This window comes from Mytilus californianus, unplaced genomic scaffold (assembly GCF_021869535.1).
Source record: "Mytilus californianus isolate M0D057914Y unplaced genomic scaffold, xbMytCali1.0.p SCAF_1, whole genome shotgun sequence".
NCBI lineage: Eukaryota > Metazoa > Mollusca > Bivalvia > Mytilida > Mytilidae > Mytilus > Mytilus californianus.
In genome coordinates, this window is record NW_026262581.1 from 6,164,424 (window position 1) to 6,186,247 (window position 21,824).

Consider the following 21,824-nt stretch of genomic DNA (forward strand, 5'->3'; position numbering starts at 1 on the left):
TCTGTCTTAACATATATATATATATAGATTGACAATAATATATTTGAACTAGTTAGTGAGTTTTTTTTTTCTACGAAAACTTAAGCCCCAGTCAAATCCTTGATATTGAAGAATGAAAATCAAAGGACTTTTTTTTAAGGCAGTCTGATTTACATTTATTTTTCTTGATTCCGAATTCCTATCAGGCGCGGAATTTTCAGGAGTGCCATTAACATCAAATTCTGGGCTTCGCGGCTTGCCTATAAATGTATTCAGTCTGTTGTACATTTGTTCTGTGTGCACTTTTTATTAAAAATTAAAATATTGTTTTAACGATACCCCAATGCCTTTTTTAATTTCAAAATAAAGCACCAGTTTCAATGTTGAAAATCTAGATCCACTCGCCCAGCTAAAGTACACAAAAAAACCACGGCGCCATTTTAGATGGGTACGAAATTGTGGTGGTACGAGTTCACAATAAGTGACACCTACTCGTACCTCGCAAAAAAAAAAATACTTATACTAAGGTCAAGGTCGTAACTTTGCAGCATCCTTGTACAACGTATCGTATGACAGAAAATCATGTCACTTTCGTCCTCTACAGTTTCTACGAAACCTTTTGATGGCCAGAAACCGGGAACAAGCGGACTTCGGAAAGCTGTCAAAGTGTTTCAGCAAGAGAATTACACAGAAAATTTTATTCAATGCACACTGACCGGTGCACTTGCAGAAAAACTGACCGGCTGCACTTTAGTGGTTGGCGGAGATGGGAGATATTTCATGACTGAAGTGGCTGATAAAATTGTAAAGATTGCAGCAGCTAATGGGGTAATTTGTAGCAAAAGAAAACAATCCAAGGGAGACAATTGAATTGTCTTCAAGTTAGGTGTTGACATTTGTAATATATAATGTGTTTTCGTGCTATCAAGAATGCATTGTGACGTCATAATTTCCATTGAAAATGCATGTATAGTACGAATTCATATGACTACGAAAACATATGATCTGACCATATATTGTCTGAATCACTCCTTTCTTTCTTTTTACAAGTTTTACAGGGGCTGGTTTAGTGGGTCAGACAAGGTTTGACTGTCAATGGCGGGTGACTATCCTAAATAAAATACCGGTAGGATAGCCACTGCCATTGTCATTGACAGGAAAACCTTGTCTGTCCCACTTAACAAGCCCCTGTGACAGATACAAATGTATGAATGACTTATGCACTATTGATAAAAATACATCCGCACCAACTAAAAACTCATCCACTAAAAAATATGTCATAAATCTAGCAACCTGTGCATATTATTAATGTTATATACAATGTACAGGATGAATATGGGTTTTTTTTTCAAAAAATGTCGAATTTTGATATTGCAAAATTAAATAATAGTTGCTAATTTAAATACGCAAATCAAAACAAACAATACTTATGGAACAACATATAAAAAGATGTAATCTTGATAATGTCATACAAGAATACAGTGTATATAGAAACATTTTTTGATAGGTGGTGCAGTATTTTGTCTCTCCTTTTACCATTTTAAAAAGATATTTTGAGTTATTTTAGAAAAGATTTCAATAAGCATGATAAGATTTTAAGCTTGTTCTTCATTGTCAATAAGATAGTTTTCAAGAGTTTAAACTTCTATATATTTTATTAGATTGCAATTCATAATGTTCAGCATTTTTTTCTCTTTCTAATAAACCCAATATCAAGTAATTCCCTCGCATGTTGGTTTACTTTTGTCGTTTTGTTCTTGGTAACAAGAACAATGTACGTTAACGATATATCACCATATTAAGTTCTATCCTGTTACCCTATTTGTCTATCCTGTAACCGATAACAGTATTGCATTTTGAATATGCTAAATTGATAAGATTAAGACGATGTAACCTTTAAATGATTTCAAACAACCAAACATTTCATTATGTGTAAAATTTTATGTAATTACCGGTATATACTTTTTATAAAGAAAATTCAGTCAAATAATGTCTATCCTGTAACTGTAACCATAGTAACAGGATAGACAAATATCTTCATATATGAATGCTGTTGTGAAATAACTACTCCCTTTGATGAAGTGAGTATGTTTTTCTTGTGATTTCGGTTTCCAACACGTAATTGCACTTTTTACAAGTATAATATTGTTGTAAATAATAAAATTTGTTGGTAACAGCATTAAAACACGTTAAAAGGGTACCAACTAATTTTTAGCTCACCTGGCCCGAAGGTCCAAGTGAGCTTTTCTCATCTTGGCGTCCGTCGTCTGTCGTCGTTAGCTTTTTACAAAAATCTTCTCCTCTGAAACCACTGGGCCAAATTTAACCAAACTTGGCCACAATCATCATTAGGGTATCTAGTTTAAAAAATGTGTCCGATGACCTTGCCAACCAACCATGATGGCCGCCATGGCTAAAAATAAAACATAGGGTTAATATGTAGATTTTGGCTTATAGCTCTGAAACCAAAGCATTTAGAGTAAATCTGACATAGGGTAAAACTGATTTTCAGGTCAAGATCTATCTGCCGAGAAATTTTCAGACAAATCTGACAACCTGTTGTTGGGTTGCTGCCCCTGATTTGGTAATTTTAAGGAAATTTTGCAGTTTTTGGTTATTATCTTGAATATTATTATAGAGATAAACTGTAAACAGCAATAATGTTCAGCAAAGTAAGATCTACAAATGAGTCATCATGACCAAAATTGTCAGTCGACCCCTTTATGAGTTATTGCCCTTTATAGTCAATTTTTAACAATTTTTTATGTAAATTTTTGTAATCTTTTACAAAAATCTTCTCTGAAACTACTGAGACAAATTTAACCATACTTGGCCATAATCATTATAAGGGTATCTTGTTTAAAAAATTTGTCCGATGACCCCGCCTTCCAACCATCATGGCCGACTTGGTTAAAAATAGAACATAGGGGTAAAATGCAGTTTTTGGTTTTTATCTCTGAAACTAAAGCATTTAGTGCAAATCTGACAGGTAGCAAAAATGTTAATCAGATTTAGATTTATCTGCCCTGAAATTTTCAGATGAATCCGACAACCCGTTGTTGGGTTGCTGCCCCTGAGTTAGTAATTTTACAGAAATTTTGCAGTTTTTTGTTATTATCTTAGATATCATTATAATATCTAATATCTAATACTATTAATTATGATTTTAACCTTATTTTACATGATTTCCAAAGGATCAGTAAATACAGGTGAGCGACACAGGTTCTTGAGAGCCTCTAGTTCTAGTTTCTAGACAATAACTTGTGTTCAAGTGTATGGATCTCTCTGAAATTGTACTGCAAGGTACCATAACACAGAGGGAAGGCTGGGATTGATTTTGGGGGTAATTGCCTCAAAGTTTTAGGAATTAGGGGCAAAAAAGGGGCAAAAAACAAGCATTTTTCTAGTTTCAGGACAATAACTTGCGTGTAAGTGTATGGATCTTTATGAAATTATACTCCAAGGTTCCATATCACAAAGGGAAAGCTGGGTTTGAGTTTGGGGGTAATTGCCCTAAACATTTAGGAATTTGGGGCCAAAAACGGGCCAAAAACAAGCATTTTTCTAGTTTCCAAACAATAACTTGTGTTCAAGTGTATGGATCTCTCTGAAATTGTACTGCAAGTTACAATACCACAAAGGGAAGGCTGGGATTGAGTTTGGGGGTGATGAATCATAAGGGGGTTCAAAAAATTGGTGGGGGGGGGGGATTTTTTTTTCTTTTTTTATGCCCCCGCCATAGCGGTGGGGGCATTAAGTTTTACCCTTGTCCCTCTGTACGTACGTCATACATACGTACATACGTCCGTACGTATGTACATCCCGAAATTGGTTTCCGTTCTCTAACTTGAGTTTGCCTCAACCAAATGTTATGAAACTTATACACAATGCTAATTACCACAAAACACAGATCAGGTTTGAATTGGTGGCGTCACTTCAACTGTTCTAGAGTTATGTCCCTTTATAAATGGAAAAATTGCAAAATTTTTATTTTCTTCTTCATATCAAGTTATTTTTAAAATTGGAGTTATCTTCTTTTGTCCATGATTATAGTTGAATCAACTACAATCATTGCTTTATACAATGCAATGTTTAATTTTGACTTCCACTGATAAAACACAGATCTAGTTGAATTTGGGTAGTGTCACTTTAACCATTATTGAGTTATGCCCCTTTATAAATCGAAAGATTGCAAAATTTTTAGTTTCCATTCTGTTACTTAAGTTTGCCCCAACCAAACATTATGAAACCTATACACAATATTCATTACCACAAAACTAAGATCAAGTACAAATTTTTTGCTTCCGTTTTCTAACTTTAGTTTGCCTCAACCAAATGTTATGAAACTTATACACAATGCATATTACTACATAATACAGATAAAGTACGAAATAAGGTGCTGACACTTTTACCATTCTTGAGTTATGTCCCTTTATAAACATAAAAATTGCTGAATTTTTTAATTTGTCTCAACCAAATGTTATAAAACTTATACACAACCGTTCTAGAGTTATGCGTGTTTACAAATAGAAAAATTGCTGAATTTTTAGTTTCTGTTCTCAACTTAAGTTTGCCTCAACCAAATGTTATGAAACTTAAACACAATGCTTATTACCACAAAACTCAGATCAAGTTCAAATTTGGGTAGCGTCACTTTTACTGTTCTTCAGTTATGTCCCTTTATAACTATATGAAATGCAAGCGGGGGCATCATCTGTGTCCACATGTGGACACTATCCACATTTATTTCCTTTTTTTTCTTTAAAATTTTCCATTTTAAATTGGTTATTTCTGATTTATAAATAAAAGCAAATAATAATGATATGGTTTGAATAGGTAAATTAAAAAATTTTAAGTTCTTAGACCACATTCATTCTGTGTCAGAAACCTATGCTGTGTCAAATATTTAATCACAATCCAAATTCAGTGCTGTATCAAGCTTGAATGTTGTGTCCATACTTGCCCCAACTGTTCAGGGTTCGACCTCTGCCGTCCTATCAAGCTGCGCCCAGCAAAGCATTTTATTTTATAGGTGATTAGTAATAGACATTGTTGATAAAGATCAGTTCATTCAAACTCATATCCAAAAAAAGAGTTATTGGACAGTCAAGTTACAATGCATGTAGCTCTAACATTTGTTCTATGTGTTTTTGTTGCAGAAAGCTCGACATAGGGATAGTGATGCGGCGGCGGCGTTAGCTAACTTCTTAAAAGCTTTGTATTTTCCAAGTTGGAAGACCTGGATGCTTCATACTTTGTATATAGATGTCTTATATTATGAAGTTTCCGTCTGTCATATGTCCATTGTCCTTGACTTCATTTTCATGGTTCAGTGACTACTTGAAAAAAAAGATTTTTTGTAATGTTAATTTCTCTCTTATTATGAGTAATAGGATTACTATATATAATATGTGTGAACCTTGCAAGGTCCTCATGCCCGTCAGACAGTTTTCATCTGACCTCGACCTCATTTCATGGATCAGTGAACAAGTTTAAGTTTTCAGGGTCAAGTCCATATATCAGATACTATAAGCAGTAGGTCTTCTATATTTGGTGTATGGAATGATTGTAAGGCGTACATGTCCAACTGGCAGGTGTCATCTGACCTTGACCTCATTTTCACGGTTCATTGCTCAGTGTTTAGTTTTTGTGTTTTGGTCATTTTTTCTTAGACTAACCAATAGGTCAACTTTATTTGTTGTATGGAATGATTGTAAGGGTACATGTCTGTCTGGCTGGTATCATCTGACCTTGACCTCATTTTCATGGTTCATTGGTCAATGTTAAGTTTTCATGGTTAAGTTTGTTTCTTAGATACTATAAGCAATAGGTTAGCTATATTTAATGCAAAGATTGATTGTAAGGTGTACATGTCTGTCTGGCATGGTTCATCTGACCTTGACCTCATTTTCATGTTTCATTGGTCAATGTTAAGTTTTCATGGTTAAGTCTGTTTCTTAGAAACTATAAGCAATAGGTCAACTATATTTGGTGTATTGAATGATTGTAAGGTGTACATGTATGTCCAGTTTGGTTTATCTGACTTTGACCTCATTTTCTTGGATCATGTTAAGTTTATGTGATAATTTTAGTAAAGCTTTATATTTAGGACTATCAACATAAAATCAATGGTCAGTAAAAAAGGCAAGACATTTCAGCGTGTGCACTCTTGTATATAAGAAATTTTACAGTGAATCCAGTATATATCCCATATTAGTAAAAAAATAATTGGATAATTTTTATAATTATATAATAGAGATTGGATTGAACTTGTCCCTTCAATTGAAAGTAGACAAAGCAGAAGTGGTTTATGTGAATGTGGAGGAATTAACATGAAAAATTGGGAAAAAGCAGTCACATGAAAAGGCCCACAAAAAACGAACAGACAACAACAAAACCTCAAAATAAATGATACAAATACATCTTGAAAAAAAGATAAACAGAAGTTTTATTATGATACATTTTAATTTCACATTATTTTTCACTTTGTTTAATGCATACTATTACTAAAGGGTTGATAATTGGTCTTACTGTGAGCTTTGGAAAATTTCACTGACATTAATTCTCATTGACAATGATCATCCAAATGTTAATTAGTTGTATAAAGCTTGAAATGAGAACAAAAAAATGAAAAAATAATGTTTTGTTTTTATTATCATTCATAGGTTTCAAGATTGATATTAGCCCAGAATGGTTTGATGTCAACTCCAAGTGTATCCTGTGTTATCAGGAAGTATAATACAGATGGGGGGATCATAATGACTGCCAGTCATAACCCTGGAGGGCCAGATGCTGATTTTGGTATTAAATTTAATATATCCAATGGAGGTAGGTACATGTATATGTGTAAATTATGCCAATAATTAAAGTGAATTATCCATATGATTATATGCAAAATACAAAGAAGGATAGGTTTTATATTTACCCATACTTACACACAATATGTGCATTAAAAACATGTAGTGACATTTACATCGTACAAGCACTACACAAAATCTTAATGGAAAAACAGCCATTAATAAATTGTCAAAAGGTCAACAAATTTGAAATTAGCAATCTCCAGGTGATTTAAAGTAAACTTGTTCATCCAAAGTCATTGCCTTAAAACCAATACTTTATATGTTCAAGATTTGCTCTGTTCATTTGCACAAAATCTGTTGGTATGTGATAGTTTGTTTCTCTCTTTCAAATGGTTGATGGTTTACCTTCAACACTCTGAAACGTTCCTCGAACTTGAAAGAAAAATATGACCGCCTTGAAGTAGTACTCCTGTAAAGTCGTGATAACCACATTAAACAATCAACTGAATCAACCAAAATATGGGTATTAGTGACCGAATAAAGGAAAATCAGAAAATTAAGGAGTAACAAGAAACAATTGTCCATGATGTCAGAAGACAAACATAAAACCATGCTGTAAATAAAGTTTTTGACGATATGGACTCCCTTCATCACCAAGTATTATGTTTTACCCAGTGAGCCATTGAGAGGGGGAGGGGCGACACTAATTACTAAATTTTCAAAAATTAAATATTTACAGACTTAGTTACCCTTTAATAAGCATAGAGATGGACAATTGTGACTAGTTTCACTGTTTCACTAATAGATTTGATCAAATTTATAGTTTTAGACTTTTTTTGCCCCCGCCGTAGCGGAGGGGGCATTTAGCTTTACCCTTGTCGTCTGTACGTCCGTACGTCCCAAAGTTGGTTTCCGTTCTCTAACTTTAGTTTGCCTCAACCAAATGTTATGAAACTTATACACAATGCTTATTACCACAAAACACAGATCAAGTTTGAATTTTGATGGCGTCAATATAACCGTTCTAGAGTTATACCCCTTTACAAATGGAAAAATTGCTGAATTTTTTGTTTCCGTTCTCTAACTTAAGTTAGCCTCAACTAAATGTTTTGAAACTTATACACAATGCTTATTACCACAAAATACAGATCAAGTTTGAATTTTGGTGGCGTCACTTTAACCATTCTAGAGTTATGCCCCTTTACAAATGGAAAAATTGCTGAATTTTTCGTTTCCATTCTCTAGCTTAAGTTTGCCTCAACCAAATTTTATGAAACTTATACACAATACTTATTACCACAAAACTCAGATCAAGTACAAATTTGGGTAGTGTCTCTTTTACCGTTCTTCAGATATGTCCCTTTATAACTTTATATGATATTTTGTTTATGTTTTCTAGGACCAGCACCTGAAGCAGTAACCAATGCTATGTACCAGCTAACAACTACCATCACAGAATATAAAATATGTAAAAATCTGAATGCTGATCTCTCAACTCTCGGAGAACAAAAGTTCCAAGTTGACGGAAGACAATTTACAGTACAAGTGATAGACTCTGTAGCAGATTACGTAGACTATATGAAAGAGATCTTTGATTTCTCTGCTATAAAATCTTACTTATCATCGCAAGGTGTTAATGTTCTTCTAAATTCTATGAATGGAGGTTTGTTTCATTACAAATTTTTTTAAGCTTTTGTGATACATTTTATTTAGTTCAGGAAAATCCACATTCACAATGATTTCATGAAAAAATAGTTCTTATAGACATGATAGATGTCAATGTTAGATTACTCAAGATTTCAATTACACAGTAGATTTTCTGACAAATTTTGATAGCGTACTCATGTGCATGTGATACACCAACAGCTCTATAAAGTAGTAGTTTTTATACGACCGCAAAAAATTTTTGCGATCGTATATTGGTATGACGTTGGCGTCTTCGTCCGAAGACACATTGGTTTTCGCACTCTAACTTTAGTTTAAGTGAATGGATCTCTTTGAAATTTTACCATAAGGTTCAATACCATAAAAGGAAGGTGGGGATTGATTTTGGGGGTTATGGTATCAACAGTTAATGAATTAGGGGCAAAAAAGGGGCCAAAAATAAGCATTTTCTAGTTTCCAGACAATAACTGTGGAACGGTGTATGGATCTCTCTGAAATTATACTACAAGTTTCCATACCACAAAGGGATGGTTAGGATTTGCTTTGGGGGGTTATGGCTCAAACCGTTTAGGAATTAGGGGCAAAAAAGGGGGAAAAACAAGGTTGTCCTGGTTAATGGACAAATACTTTAGTACAAAACATAATTTAAAGCAGTGTAAGGGAGATAAATCAAATACATCATTGAAATTATCTCCCTTACACTGCTTTTAAATTATGTATAAAGTAATGGTTAATGAACAATTAAGATAATTTAAAACAGTGTAAGGGAGGTAATCCAAATACAACGTTTTGGTTACTTCCCTTACACTGCTTTTAAATTATGTTTAAAGAAATGCATATTTATAAAGGAAGACCAGTAAAAATATCTGCAAATGTTGCATCTTTTTTTTTACAAAAAAATCCATATGAAAGATTTGACACTATATTTTAAATTCTATTATAAAATAGATTAAGTTAGCACTATGGTAAATTTAAATGGGTAATTATGGTTGCAAACTCCATTGGAAATTTGAATTGAGATTATGACCATATCTTGAGGGAAAGAATTTTTTGGGGGAAAAAAGGGGGGGGAGGTAAAAAGAAATTGTGGGGGGGGGGGTCAATTTTTTCTCATTTCAGATTTCAGAAATTAAAAAGAATTATTCTTCAAATATTTTTTTTTTTTCAAATTTCAAATATTGAAAAATTTCAAGAAGTAATCTTTAATTGCACAGTATGGCGCATTAGATTTGTATAATCTTTGACCACATTTATTTATTTGTTATGCCGAATCTAACCGTGTATTTAGATTTTTAATTTTGGGTCCAGTTTTCAAATTGGTCTACATTAAGGTCCAAAGGGTCCAAAATTAAACTTTGTTTGATTTTAACAAAAATTGAATATATGGGGTTCTTTGATATGCTGAATCTAAACATGTATTTAGATTTTAGATTTTTGGCCCAGCTTTCAAGTTGGTCCAAATTGGGGTCCAAAATTAAACTTTGTTTGATTTCAACAAAAATTGAATATATGGGGTTATTTGATATGCTGAATCTAACCATGTATTTAGATTTTTTATTTGTGGACCCCGCTATCAAATTGGGTCATATTGAGGTCAAAAGGGTCCAAAATTAAACTTTGTTTGATTTCATCAAAAATTGAATTATTGGGGTTCTTTGATATGCCAAATCTAACCGTGTTTTTAGATTTTTAATTTTGGGTCCCGTTTTTTAAATTGGTCTACATTAAGGTCCAAAGGGTCCAAAATTAAACTTTGTTTGATTTTAACAAAAATTGAAATCTTGGGGTTCTTTGATATGCTGAATCTAAACATGTGTTTATATTTTTGATTATGGGCCCAGTTTTCAAGTTGGTCCAAGTTGGGGTCCAAAATTAAACTTTTTTTTATTTCAACAAAAATTGAATATATGGCGTTCTTTGATATGCTGAATCTAACCATGTATTTAGATTTTTTATTTGTGGGCCCCACTATCAAATTGGTTCATATTGAGGTCAAACGGGTCCAAAATTAAACTTTGTTTGATTTCATCAAAAATTGAATTATTGGGGTTCTTTGATATTCCAAATCTAACTGTGTATTTAGATTTTTAATTTTGGGTCCCGTTTTTTAAATTGGTCTACATTAAGGTCCAAAGGGTCCAAAATTAAACTTTGTTTGATTTTAACAAAAATTGAATTCTTGGGGTTCTTTGATATGCTGAATCTAAACATGTGTTTAGATTTTTGATTATGGGCCCAGTTTTCAAGTTTTTCAAGTTGGGGTCCAAAATTAAACTTTGTTTGATTTCAACAAAAATTGAATATATGGGGTTCTTTGATATGCTGAATCTAACCATGTATTTTGATTTTGGACATTGGACCATAATAGGTAAATTAAAAAAAATCAAGTTCTTAGACCACATTCTTTCTGTGTCAGAAACCTATGCTGTGTCAAATATTTAATCACAATCCAAATTCAGAGCTGTATCAAGCTTGAATGTTGTGTCCATACTTGCCCCAACTGTTCAGGGTTCGACCTCTGCGGTCGTATCAAGCTGCGCCCAGCGAAGCATTTTATTTGTATTTAATAACATACACATGTGACCTGGCCTTGTCCTTGCGGTCATAAAAATTTTAAGTACGATTATTGTACTCACACTCAGAATTCAACCAATCAAAATACTGGATTTGGTGTTTCGAGCACAAATTTTGTACTCTGAGTACTGAGTTAAAAACTAAATCTGTAACTAGAATTTCTAGCTCACATAAGTGAAAGGTTTACTTATGGAAGTTTTATGACCAAGAGCCCTGATAACAAGCTCTACAGTAATGCATTAAATGTTTTATTTGATAATCATATATATGGGACACATTAACAATTGTTATAAATACAGTAAGTAGGTTCTACAAGATAGGGGAAACCTTAGATGAAAGGCAGAAATTTGGACTGCCTTTGGGAATTAATGGTGTGTTAGTTAGAAACAGAAACTTTGCGTTGAAACAAGCCACAACCAATGTTGAATGATGGTTTTTATACGACCGCAAAAAAATTTTTGTGGTCGTATATTGGTATGACGTTGGCGTCGTCGTCGTCGTCGTCGTCCGGCGTCGTCGTCCGAATACACATTAGTTTTCGCACTCTAACTTTAGTTTAAGTGAATGGATCTCATTGAAATTTTACCATAAGGTTCAATACCACAAAAGGAAGGTGGGGATTGATTTTGGGGGTTATGGTACTAACAGTTAAGGAATTAGGGGCCAAAAGGGGCCAAAAATAAGCATTTTTGTAACTTCCAGACATAACTTGTGTGTTAGTGTATGGATCTCTCTGACATTGTACCACAAGGTTCCATATCACAAAGGGAATGCTGGGATTGATTTTGGGGGTAATTGTCTCCAAATTTTAGGAATTAGGGGCCAAAAAGGGGCAAAAAACAAGCATTTTTCTAGTTTCATGACAATAACTTGCTTGTAAGTGTATGGATCTTTATGAAATTGTACTACAAGGTTCCATATCACAAAGGGAATACTGGGATTGATTTTTGGGGTAATTTCCTCCAAATATTAGGAATTAGGGGCCAAAAAGGGACAAAAAACAAGCATTTTTCTAGTTTCATGACAATAACTTGTTTGTAAGTGTATGGATCTTTATGAAATTGTACTACAAGGTTCCATATCACAAAGGGAAGGCTGGGATTGATTTTGGGGGTTTTCACTCAAAATTTTAGTAATTAGGGGCCATAAAAGGGCAAAAAAAACATGCATTTTTCTAGTTTCAGGACAATAACTTGTGTGTAAGTGTATGGATCTTTATGAAATTGTACTGCAAGGTTCCATATCACAAAGGGAAAGCTGGAATTGAGTTTGGGGGTAATTGCCCTAAACGTTTAGGAATTTGGGGCCAAAAAGGGGCCAAAAAACAAGCATTTTTCTAGTTTCCAGACAATAACTTGTGTTCAAGTGTATGAATCTCTCTGAAATTGTAGTGCAAGGTACCATACCACAAAGGGAAAGCTGGGATTGAGTTTGGGGGCGGTGAATCATAAGGGGGTTCAAAAAATTGGGGGGGGGGGGGGATTTTTTTTTTCCTTTTTTTTCTTTAACATTTTCCATTTTAGATTGGTTATTTCTGATTTATATATAAAAGCAAATAATAATGATATGGTTTGAATAGGCATACATGTGAACCTCCCGACGGGAGTACAATAATCCCGTTTTCAGGGGTCTCCTCCAGACCTCCCGTTGAAGAGGAAAAAATCCCGTGTATGAAATTTTTCATGAATGAAAAATTTCTGCCCAACATATCATCTCAGGCATCTGGTGTAACTGACATTACCTGAAGTTATATTTTACCTGTAAATCAATTAACATGCATAATTATATGGCTTCACTTGTCAGCTTGGGTGTCAAACATACTGGTAAGCAACGATTTTTACCTCAGGCTAACTGCCGTTGTGTAACAAAAACTGTGTATTTATTGGGTTACTTCCCTTGATTTATCCTGTTTTAAGTTACTTTCCTTTTAATAATGAAAATTTTTAAAAGAATATAAATAAAATATAAATTGAACAAATAATCATAAAAGGATGGTTATTAAATGATTTTAAATGTCTTAGGACAAATAAAAAAATAATAATTTGAAAATTATTTGAGGATTCTATACTTCCTTTTAAGGCTTAAATTGAAATTTATATAATAACTATGACCCTAATTTTACAGATAGAATGAATTTCTGAGTTTGCAAATAAAAACTATTTGCAAGAGAAAAAAAAAATAAATAAAAACTATTTGCAGACAGCTAAAAAAATGTTCTAGTTGCAATGATTGTTTTATAGAATATGAAGTAAAAAATTTAAAGAACATACTGGAAAAAAACAATGTTAGATTGAACATGTAGAATATAAAGATGGAGAAACTTTATAAGTACAAGGGTACTATAAACATAATAAATTGGATGGAAAGTTGAAGAAAACACACTTTAAAAGACCATTTTTACAGCACACGGTTACATTTACAACAAAATTAATGTCGATTAAAAACCTCCTGATCTGAGTCCTAATCTCCTGACCAAAATTTCCCAATCTCCTGATCTGAGTTTCACAGTCCATCACATGTATGAATAGGTAAATTGAAAATTTTTAAGTTCTTAGACCACTTTCATTCTGTGTCAGAAACCTATGCTGTGTCAAATATTTAATTACAATCCAAATTCAGTGCTGTATCAAGCTTGAATGTTGTGTCCATACTTGCCCCAACTGTTCAGGGTTCGACCTCTGCGGTCGTATCAAGCTGCGCCCCAGCGGAGCATTTTATTGGTCATCAAATCCACGGATGACTTCTATTCCATTAAGACTGTCAATTTTTGTTGGTCTGAGTTTTTATTGCAGGTTTATACAATCAAAGAACTTTGTAAAACTCTATTGTGTAAAATCTGTTTGTTAGTATAAAAGTATCTAATGTTGACACACCATTTACTGTGTTTCAGTTGAGTGGATAGCTCATAACTTTTTTTACTATTTCAATCTCGACAGGAATTTTATTTTTCTCCATAAATAAAAAAAGATTTCTCCATGTTATTTAATCAACTGTCGATTTGATCAAGACTGGAGAGCTTGGATTCAATATTTGACAAATGCTGACATAACTCCTTTAACAATATATATCCATTTTTCACTAAAAATCATCATTTTGAACTAACTATGTCCTAATTTAACTCGATAGTTAATCCTAGGTATAAACTTATTACTGTTAGTAGATCAGATAGAGACACATGTTAGATAAGTGTCCCAGCTTATAACATAGCACATGTTATTCAGTAGTGCAGTCTTGAATTACAAACTTTAAAGCAAGACAACTTATTTTACACAATAAACTTATAATTTCTCTTTAAATTGCATATTAAGCATTGTAAATGGAATTGTATACATATGTATATGTATTAATGAGTTTAGATTAATTGCAGTCATCTAAGGAACAAACTTATAAAATATAAATTCATGTATTTCAGTGATGGGTCCATATGTGAGTAAAATAGCCTGTGATGAGCTTGGTGCTTCAAAGTCCAGTATAGTGAACTGTAAACCATTACCAGACTTTGGAGGCTTACATCCAGATCCTAACCTTACCTATGCTGCTGATCTTGTCACAGAATTAAAGAAAGGAAATCATAGCTTTGGTTGTGCATTTGATGGAGATGGGGTAAGCTAAAAATAGTGTCACATCATCAAATTTTTATGAACCTTTACCTTTTAAAACTTATTTTCAAGTACACATCTGTTGCATTTTGTAATTTGAAGAAAAAAAAAACAGAAATGATTTAAAAAATGGTACATTGTATTAGTGCATGTGTTGTCATAAATAATAAAATTTGTAAGGGTTCCGCGGAACCCAGTGTCTCGCCTACTTTTGCTGTTAATCGCAGGCTCAACAAAAATGAGATGAGGAAAAAATTTAATAAAAATATTCCTCTCGATACAATTTTTTTTATTGTAAGAAACTTCTGTCCAAGTTTGGTAAAAATCCAGGACAGTTTATGAATCTAATAAATGTTTTAAAAAATTTAACTGCAGACTGTATGAAATGTTTACTCGAAGAAAAACTAAGTCCATTTATAAGTAAAATATGGATAAACAAGTACAAAATTGTAATAAAAATTTCCTTCTAGATACTAGCTTTTGATCATAAACAAACGTCTGTCCATGTTTGGTAGAAATCCAGGATAGTTTGAGAAAGTTATTAAAATTTTAAAAACTTTTAACCACAGAGTGAATGGAATGTTTCCGGGCAGAAAAACTAAGTCCATTTATAAGTAATATACGGAAAAACAGGAATTTTTTTTTTACAAAATTTACTTCTGGATACTATAATTTGCCACTGGACGTTAAGCAACCAACAATCAATCAATCAATCTGGATACTATCTTATGATCATAAACAAGCTTCTGTCCAAGTGTGGTAGAAATCCAGGATAGTTTAAGAAAGTTATTTAAATTTCAAAAACTTTAACCACAGAGTGAATATTTGTGGGTGCTGCCGATGATGACGCCGACGGAATGTAGGATCGTTATGTCTCGCTTTTTCGACAAAAGTCGAAGGCTCGACAATAAGGTTTGGCTCTTACACATCAAAGATCATGTCTATTCTGTCCAACAATTGTGAATGTAAACTGACCATCAGGAAATTTATGTGGAAAGATAAAAATTTACTTTGATAAACCTCAACATCTAGCCATGTATAAGATATCAAATAGGCTTTTTGAATAACAGAGTCATGAATCACATTGTTTGACATTGGTGAGCCCAAACTGTTAAGTCAAAGTAGTTATAGAAGAACTTAGTAGCAGATCCATAAAAGTGAGCTACTGAGTCCATTTACCTACTTTGAATTAGAACAAAACTATTTGACTGGTTTAATCTTTCTGTCTTCCTCATATGACCTAGGTTGACTTAATGAACTAATAACAACTTAACAAAAACGAAATTCAATAGGTTCATGAATTTTCTCATATTGAATTTTTTTGTTTTAATGCTGACTTTTATACGACCGCAAAAAAATTTTGCGGTCGTATATTGGTATGACGTCGGCGTCGTCGTCGTCGTCCGAAGACACATTGGTTTTCGCACTCTAACTTTAGTTTAGGTGAATGGATCTGTATGAAATTTTACTATAAGGTTCAATACCACAAAAGGAAGGTTGGGATTGATTTTGGGGGTTATGGTACCAATAGTTAAGGAATAAGGGGCCAAAAAGGGGCCAAAAATAAGCATTTTTGTAACTTCCAGATATAACTTGTGTGTTAGTGTATGGATCTCTCTGACATTGTACCACAAGGTTCCATATCACAAAGGGAATGCTGGGATTGATTTTGGGTTAATTGCCTCCAAATTTTAGGAATTAGGGGCCAAAAAAGGGGCAAAAAACAAGCATTTTTCTAGTTTCATGACAATAACTTGTGTGTAAGTGTATGGATCTTTCTGAAATTGTACTACAAGGTTCCATATCACAAAGGGAAAGCTGGGTTTGAGTTTGGGGGTAATTGCCCTAAACGTTTAGGAATTTGGAGCCAAAAAACACAAGCATTTTTCTAGTTTCCAGACAATAACTTGTGTACAAGTTTACGGATCTCTCTGAAATTGTACTGCAAGGTACCATACCACAAAGGGAAGGCTGGGATTGAGTTTGGGGGTGATGAATCATAAGGGGGTTCAAAAAATTTGAGGGGGGATTTTTTTTTTCCTTTTTTTTCTTTAAAATTTTCCATTTTAAATTGGTTATTTCTGATTTATATATAAAAGCAAATAATAATGATATGGTTTGAATAGGTAAATTAAAAAATTTTAAGTTCTTAGACCACATTCATTCTGTGTCAGAAACCTATGCTGTGTCAAATATTTAATCACAATCCAAATTCAGTGCTGTATCAAGCTTGAATGTTGTGTCCATGCTTGCCCCAACTGTTCAGGGATCACCCTCTGCGGTCGTATCAAGCTGCACCCAGCGGAGCATTTTATTGTTTTTTGAATTCCCATGTACTCAACCAATATAATATAAGGAGAAGTGTGAGCCCTGAATATTGAAATGATATCATTTGTATTTTACAGGACAGAAATATGATTTTGGGTAAAAATGCCTTTTTTGTAAACCCATCTGATTCACTGGCTGTGCTGGCTAATAACCTAGATTGTATCCCATACTTCCAAAGAACAGGTGTCAAAGGTTTAGCTAGAAGTATGCCGACAAGTGGAGCAGTAGACAGGTAAAAAAACAGAGTTCAAAGGGCAAGCTAGCAGTACACTAGCAATTCAGAAACTTTTGCAATGTTTATATTACTGTGAAAAATTTCAAATGGGGCTTAGCATTCTGTTAATTAAATCTAACATTTATATTTCGATCACATTTTATGTAGCATTAATACATAATGTCACTCTTATAAATCACACATTTTTGTTTCTCGGTCGCCGATCACGATTAGAACCTCACCCTATAATTTCTGAATAGACAGTACTTGCAAGTGGAGCAAGAAACCAGGAAGTTACAGACATCAAGGTTATGAAGCTAACAGGTGAATTAGAGATATCACAAGTTGAGTTAGAAGTTTACTACTGGAATAGCATTTATAGACAGGCAAATAATAAGGAGTTCAAGGTCAATATAGAAATATACCTTCTATTGGAACGTAAACATAAACAAATATTTTATGGTTTGTGATTCATTTGATAGCATTATATCTTTATAACAAAAAGTTGAAAGCTTCAACCAGAATTTTTTAGCTTTGGTACTTGGCAGTGAACAATGTAAATGCTGTTACATACCTGAAGAATAAATGGAATGTATTTGTATATAAATTTTAATTTCAGCAAAAACACTAATGTTCAAGAGATGATCTTTTAGTTTCTGTAAATATTTCATGAAATTGAAAATAATATATCCAGCACATTAGACTTTTGAAACTTTAAACAAAAAAGAGCCGTAATGACCAAATAGTACATAAAATTCTATAAAATTTTATTTTAGGGTAGCAAAGGCCAAAGGATTAGAATGTTTTGAAGTTCCAACAGGATGGAAATTCTTTGGTAATTTAATGGATGCTGGCAGGATGTCATTGTGTGGTGAGGAAAGTTTTGGTACTGGTTCAGATCATATACGAGAAAAAGATGGTTTATGGGCTGTACTGGCATGGCTGTCTGTTTTAGCAAATAAAAAATGTAGTGTAGAAGAACTTATTTTAGATCATTGGAAACTGTATGGAAGAAACTTTTATACAAGGTAGTTTTGGATTTGCCTTATTTTTTAAGTAATTTTTACATGAGTGTTTTGTTTAAAAACCCTGTTTCCAAAATAGAAAACCTAAAGCAGCTGCTGCTGGTTGTACACTAGTGTAGAATATTATGTTAACCATGCTACTGTAGGAATAAAGGGAGATTTAGGGGTAAATATTACAGATACATCCACTCAATAAAAAAAAAAGGGACATGCAGTATGATTAGCAATTAGACAACCATCCACCAGGGTTCAAATGAAGTGGATGTAAGCAATTGTAGGCATAGTATGGTCCAAGGACACAGTTATCGTCCTTTGGTTTTATTTGTCTACGAATATAGTCCCTAGTGTGAACAGTGTATAACTTGCATTTTTTTTTTATACACTTTCCCAATTTATTTCTTGATATTTTATGCATGAAATATTAAGTAAGGGGATGAAATTACATGTTAAAAAAATTTGGGTGCTGAATCTTTATGTTAAGTAGTGATTTGGTCCTGTTAAAAAAGGTCAAAAATTAGAATGTCTGAAGCTGTCAAACTGAATTTTAGCCCCCCTTAACACAGAATTGTCAATATTTTGAGTTAGAGCTGGTAGAAGTTTCTATAATTTTGATATTATTTGTATCAATAATAGTACACTACACTGTAAAAATCTTTTTGAGATAGAGCAGGTGCGATTTTTTTAATTTGAATTTATTGTCTAAAAGAAATGCACTACGAAATAACTGTGTTCTCGGGCCTAAGAGATGAATTCCGTAAATGTAGATTCTGTACTTTGGCAACTTTCCTGAATGGTTTGCAGGTTTCAATTTGTCAAACTCAATAAAAGTAAAGGATTTACATCTTTGTTTGACAGAAATTCTGTTAAAATGTCCCATTTTGGCATTATACGGCTAAAATAAGCATTTAAAAGCAGTTTCCACTTTATGCCTAAGAGCCATGCTGAATTTCTATCTGACAGCTTTTTATGTTCCTGATATTTGTGTTTCTATGCTTAAATCAAATTTAATTAACCATTTGTGAACTCTGAATCTAGAGAAAAGTAGATTATCACAAAAAAAATGTGCAGAATATTTGTATTTATGTCCCTGGTTAAACGGCCTGTTTGATGTATGTGAAATGTGAAGAGCTTTGTACATAAAATCTGTAGTCCATCACAAATATTTCACTAAATCTGTAAAAAAAAAAACACTTTACAATGATCAGTACACCCTATTCATTTCATATGCTACCATAATTTTCTTCTTTAGGATAGTAAGTGGTTCAAATATATGCCAATTGAGACTAAAACTACATGCAAGTTTTCCATTGAAAAGTGAAAAACTGGTCATCAGACCATACTGTCTGCAAAAAAAAGTTGAATTCAAGAGTCCTTTTGCAATTAAACTTCTTGTATCATAACATCTCAGCATAGAAATGAGCAAAAAGTAACAAATTTCCATTTCTTATAGCCTCTGTGTGCATTTTTATATGTAAATATGGGCTACGGCCTAAATCAACTCTAAATAATTCTCAGTCTTACATGGCCTAAGACCATTTTATACTCATGTGGTATGCTTTTTGTAACTTTTCTTTACATTTAAAGTACATTTAATATATATGGAAGAATAATGTATGGTCAAAAAACTTCAAAAACTTCAAATTGGTTGAAAAAAATGCATGTTTATGTAAGGCTTCCCTTAATTCGAAAATCTCTATTTTCAGGCACAGGCTCATATAAATTTGACTTTTGAATAACTGCGATAAATCTAATAAATCAAATGAGTGTTCCGTTGCTTTTAATACTTATTATATTATATTCAAGAGTATTTAAAAAGCAAATTTTTGCAATATTTAAATTTTTTAGGCCAAAATCTTGACAGTTGAAAATATTTGATTTAAACGTCAAAAATAAACACCCAAATTTCAATATTAAAATGACCCTAGTTTCTATAATATATATCCTATGGCCATGACACTTGGTCAACTATCTTATAATTTCCTAAGCTTAAGTCATGCAAAGTTTTATTAAAATTGGTCAAGTCTTTCTATCCTATTAGGTCCAAGGACACAGTTATCGTCCTTTGGTTTTCGTTGTCTACGAATATAGTCCCTAGTGTGAACAGTGTATAACTTGCATTTTTTTTTTATACACTTTCCCAATTTATTTCTTGATATTTTATGCATGAAATATTAAGTAAGGGGATGAAATTACATGTTAAAAAAATTTGGGTGCTGAATCTTTATGTTAAGTAGTAATTTGGTCCTGTTAAAAAAGGTCAAAAATTAGAATGTCTGAAGCTGTCAAACTGAATTTTAGCCCCCCTTAACACAGAATTGTCAATATTTTGAGTTAGAGCTGGTAGAAGTTTCTATAATTTTGATATTATTTGTATCAATAATAGTACACTACACTGTAAAAATCTTTTTGAGATAGAGCAGGTGCGATTTTTTTAATTTGAATTTATTGTCTAAAAGAAATGCACTACGAAATAACTGTGTTCTCGGGCCGTATGGCTTAAACAAAGAAAAATCCATACCATATAGTTGGCTATAAAATGCCCCGACATGAACATGTGAAACAAATTCAAAATGAGAAAACTAATGGCCTAATTTATAATAAAACAATTTACGAAAAACAAATATAACAGACATGAACCAAGACAACAACTGAACTACAGGCTTCTGACTTGGGACAGGCACATAAAGAATGTGGCTGAGTTAAACATGTTTGTGAGTGCCCAACCCTCCATCAACTACTCAACACTACTTGTCAACAAAAAGAGATGTCTAAAGGTCACCATACTATATTCAATTTTGTACACCATCACTAGTGCCTACTCGGTATCACAAGCTGTTAATCACATTAAGTGTAGATAGTTTGTGAGTTTAAGCAAACAAAGAAATATCTGATACTAACACAAAATCTTCCAAAAACAAAAATTAAGTAACAAGCAATGACATGATTGGTCTTTCAGTTTGGGATAAAAAAAGTATCTTTAATACTTTAAACAGAATTTGGTACCTCATAATGAGGAAGTCTTCCATGGAAAAATACACATTAATAAACCAGTGCATCTCAAGCACACCATCCTTCTAAACATTTCAGAGTTAACTGATTTAGCAAGGACACTTAATAGACTGTGCAAGACAATTTTCAAGGAAAAGGTTCCAAATTTTTAAAGATGTCCATTCTGCTGTTATTTGCATATTTGCCATTTCTTTCTATTTCCCCCTGCCAAGTTATGTAACAAATATTGATTGTCACTTGGTTGTATAAATGTTTCTACAGACTCTGTATTTTACTCTTGAGATAGTCATACTGTATTTTACCCTGAGATACTCAGGCTCTAATTTACCCTGAAATAGTCAGGCTCTTTATTTTACCCTGAAATAATCAGGATTTTTATTTTACCCTGTGATAGTCAGGCTTTGTATTTTACCCTGTGATAGTCAGGCTCTGTATTTTACTATGAGATGGTCAGACTGTATTTTATCCTGAGATAGTCAGGCTCTGTAATCATGGTAATTTACCCTGAGATAGTCAGACTCTGTATTTTACCCTGAGACAGTCAGGCTCTGTATTTTACCCTGAGATAGTCAGACTCTGATTTTTACCCTGAGATAATCAGGCTCTGTATTTTACCCTGAGATAAACGGTA

At 33.0% G+C, this 21,824-nt stretch overlaps 1 protein-coding gene across 3 annotated transcripts in view; it reads left to right on the forward strand.

Annotated features, from left to right (window-relative positions):
- Nucleotides 1-490: 490 nt before the first annotated feature.
- LOC127737604 (phosphoglucomutase-1-like) overlaps nucleotides 491-21,824 on the forward strand; it is a 34,869-nt gene continuing 13,535 nt past the window's right edge. For all 3 annotated transcript variants that reach the window (XM_052248543.1, XM_052248610.1, XM_052248481.1), the window contains exons 1-6: nucleotides 491-807; nucleotides 6,645-6,807; nucleotides 8,179-8,442; nucleotides 14,431-14,621; nucleotides 17,023-17,177; nucleotides 17,936-18,187. In XM_052248543.1, the coding sequence (XP_052104503.1) occupies nucleotides 562-807; nucleotides 6,645-6,807; nucleotides 8,179-8,442; nucleotides 14,431-14,621; nucleotides 17,023-17,177; nucleotides 17,936-18,187 (1,271 nt within the window). In that variant the 5' untranslated portion in view covers nucleotides 491-561. The remainder of the gene's footprint in view (nucleotides 808-6,644; nucleotides 6,808-8,178; nucleotides 8,443-14,430; nucleotides 14,622-17,022; nucleotides 17,178-17,935; nucleotides 18,188-21,824) is intronic.